This window comes from Mus caroli, unplaced genomic scaffold (genome assembly GCF_978045245.1).
Source record: "Mus caroli unplaced genomic scaffold, Mus_caroli_1 scaffold_13, whole genome shotgun sequence".
Lineage (NCBI taxonomy): Eukaryota > Metazoa > Chordata > Mammalia > Rodentia > Muridae > Mus > Mus caroli.
This window is the reverse complement of record NW_028227268.1, coordinates 27,540,001-27,542,092: the sequence shown is the minus strand read 5'-3', so window position 1 is coordinate 27,542,092 and position 2,092 is coordinate 27,540,001. Positions and strand designations below refer to the sequence as shown.

The 2,092-nt window shown below is 49.6% G+C and overlaps 1 protein-coding gene across 1 annotated transcript in view; it reads right to left on the bottom strand.

Moving 5' to 3' along the window:
* Positions 1 to 1,367: 1,367 nt before the first annotated feature.
* The window catches only part of LOC110306316 (transmembrane protein 92-like), a 3,694-nt gene continuing 2,969 nt past the window's right edge, over positions 1,368 to 2,092 (bottom strand). Inside the window, exons 3-5 of the mRNA XM_021178479.2 lie at positions 1,973 to 2,056; positions 1,640 to 1,832; positions 1,368 to 1,469 (exon numbers count right to left, since the gene is read on the bottom strand). Coding sequence (XP_021034138.1) covers positions 1,368 to 1,469; positions 1,640 to 1,832; positions 1,973 to 2,056 — 379 coding nt within the window. The remainder of the gene's footprint in view (positions 1,470 to 1,639; positions 1,833 to 1,972; positions 2,057 to 2,092) is intronic.

Sequence of the window (2,092 nt, the reverse complement as noted above, 5' to 3'; positions counted from 1 at the left end):
ATGGCTCAGTGGTTAAGAACACTGGCTGCCCTTCAGGACCTGGGTTCGATTCCCAGCACCCACATGGCAGCTTATAATCATCTGGAACATCAGTTCTAGGGGATCTGACACCCTCACAGAATGCAGATGCACATTTTAAATATAATAAAATATGTCAGCCACTGAACTTCAGGAAAGCCACTCTCTTCAGGCCATACCACTGAGTTTAAATCCCTCCACCATCATCAATGTCAGGTAGGTGGCAAGCAGACAGAGGTGACCTCCTCAGATAGGGAAAAGCCCAGTTCTCAGAGCCTGAATCTAGCTGGGATCCCTGTCCTGTCCTCTTCTGTGGTGGCCCAGGGATGAGTATTCTTGAAAATCCTGAATTTGAAGTCACCCTGGTCTACAGAGGGAATCCAGGATAGTCACACCTGGCCTGCCTGCACACCTAAGCAGTGAGTTTTAGTGTTGTCTGAAGGGTAAGATTGGTCTCCAGCCCTCTGGAGCACACAGAGTAAAGACAGGGATAGATGCCAAGGCAAGGGCGCCAGGAACTGTCTTCGGTCCATGGATCCCATTAGAACAGTCCAGGTTCCAAGCTGTCCTCAGTCCCTAAGGCACGAGACAAAACCTTCTTCCCTTCAGGAGTCAAGTTTGGGCTGGGTTTAGATGTAGAGCCATGAACCCAGGCTCAGCAGGATGAGGAGCAAGGTTAAGAGTCCCATTCTTAACCAAGTTCTGGTCTCCCCAGAAAGCAGGTCCCAGGCATAGAACAGGATCCAGAGAGCTTTTCAGTTCATTTCTTTATTGTCACCAAGGACCCAGGAAGGTGAAGGTCTGTGCATTCATTCACATCTTAGATGCTCCATCCTCCCAGCAGGTGCTCAGTGCAGTCAGTCACCACTTGAAGAAGCTGGAATGGTTTCCTCAGCCTCTGACCTTGTCTCATCCCCACTTAGCAGCCAGCTGTGGAAACTTAGTCCCTGTGGGTTTTTTTTTTTTTTTTCATTGCTATAGAGGAACAGTGAGGTCCTCTCTGCCCAAGTATGGTTGGAAGATGGCTCAGAGTCTGTGCAGTTCAATCTTCAATCTCTTCCAGGCACAGAAGTGCTGCTGTAGGATGGCAGAGTGAGCTGTCCAGTCAAGATTGACAGTCCACTAGCAATGATCTCTCTACATCCACGACAGCCACCCCCAGTTCTTAAAAAAGTCAACAGTCTTTAGTGTGGGATGGAGATTATGAATCCAGCTTAGCTCTCATGACAAAAGGGGAGGGGTCTCACTGCATAAAAACAATAAATTAAATCAAAGGAGAAGAGACATGATGGGATAGGCAGTCTTCCAGGGTCCTGGGCTTGATCCAGGAGCTTTGTGTGTGAGGAAGCTCAAAGGGTTGCGTAGGCATGCCCTCTCATCTGGCCAGCAGGGCCCTCAGGCCTGAGGCTGTAGGGAGGAGGTGGTTCTGTGGGAGTTGGCGGCAGAACAACCTGCAGGAGAAAAGGGATACTGACTTTATTTAGGGTCTGGGTCAAGAATGACAATTATTGTTGGCAGAGCCCTCACCAATCCATTATCCTCCCCACCCCACAATCCATTATTTCAACATATTGAAAAGCCAGCTATGAAACACATTAGCTATTGGGACAGAAAGACCCACCTGACTGTAGGGTGGTGGGGGATCCAAGGTGGTGACCCTAATGCTCTCCAGGGGAGCAATGGAGGGCGGTTCTGGAGGTGTCTGATGATCAGATGTTCTGACACCAGGCAGTAGATTTGTCCGTTTGAAATAGAAGTGCCTCATTATCCCACAGATGACGAGCAAAAGGGCCCACAGGATGAGGTCCACAATCCTAGGAAGGGGGGGATGGTGTTGTCAGAAATGTCCAGACCATGCTCCCGTGCCATACCTCCTCCATCACCCACCCCCCACCCTGTTTCCCAAGGACCCAGCCCTCAGTGAAGATGCCCAGAGTGGAGACCCAGGGCTTACCTAAAGTGTTCATTTGCAGGATCTGAGAGCTCTCTTTCTGGGCAGCATCCATTGTCACAGCATGTGAATCCTTTGGTACAGTTTCTAGTCAGAACAAACAAGCATCGGTAAATACTGAAG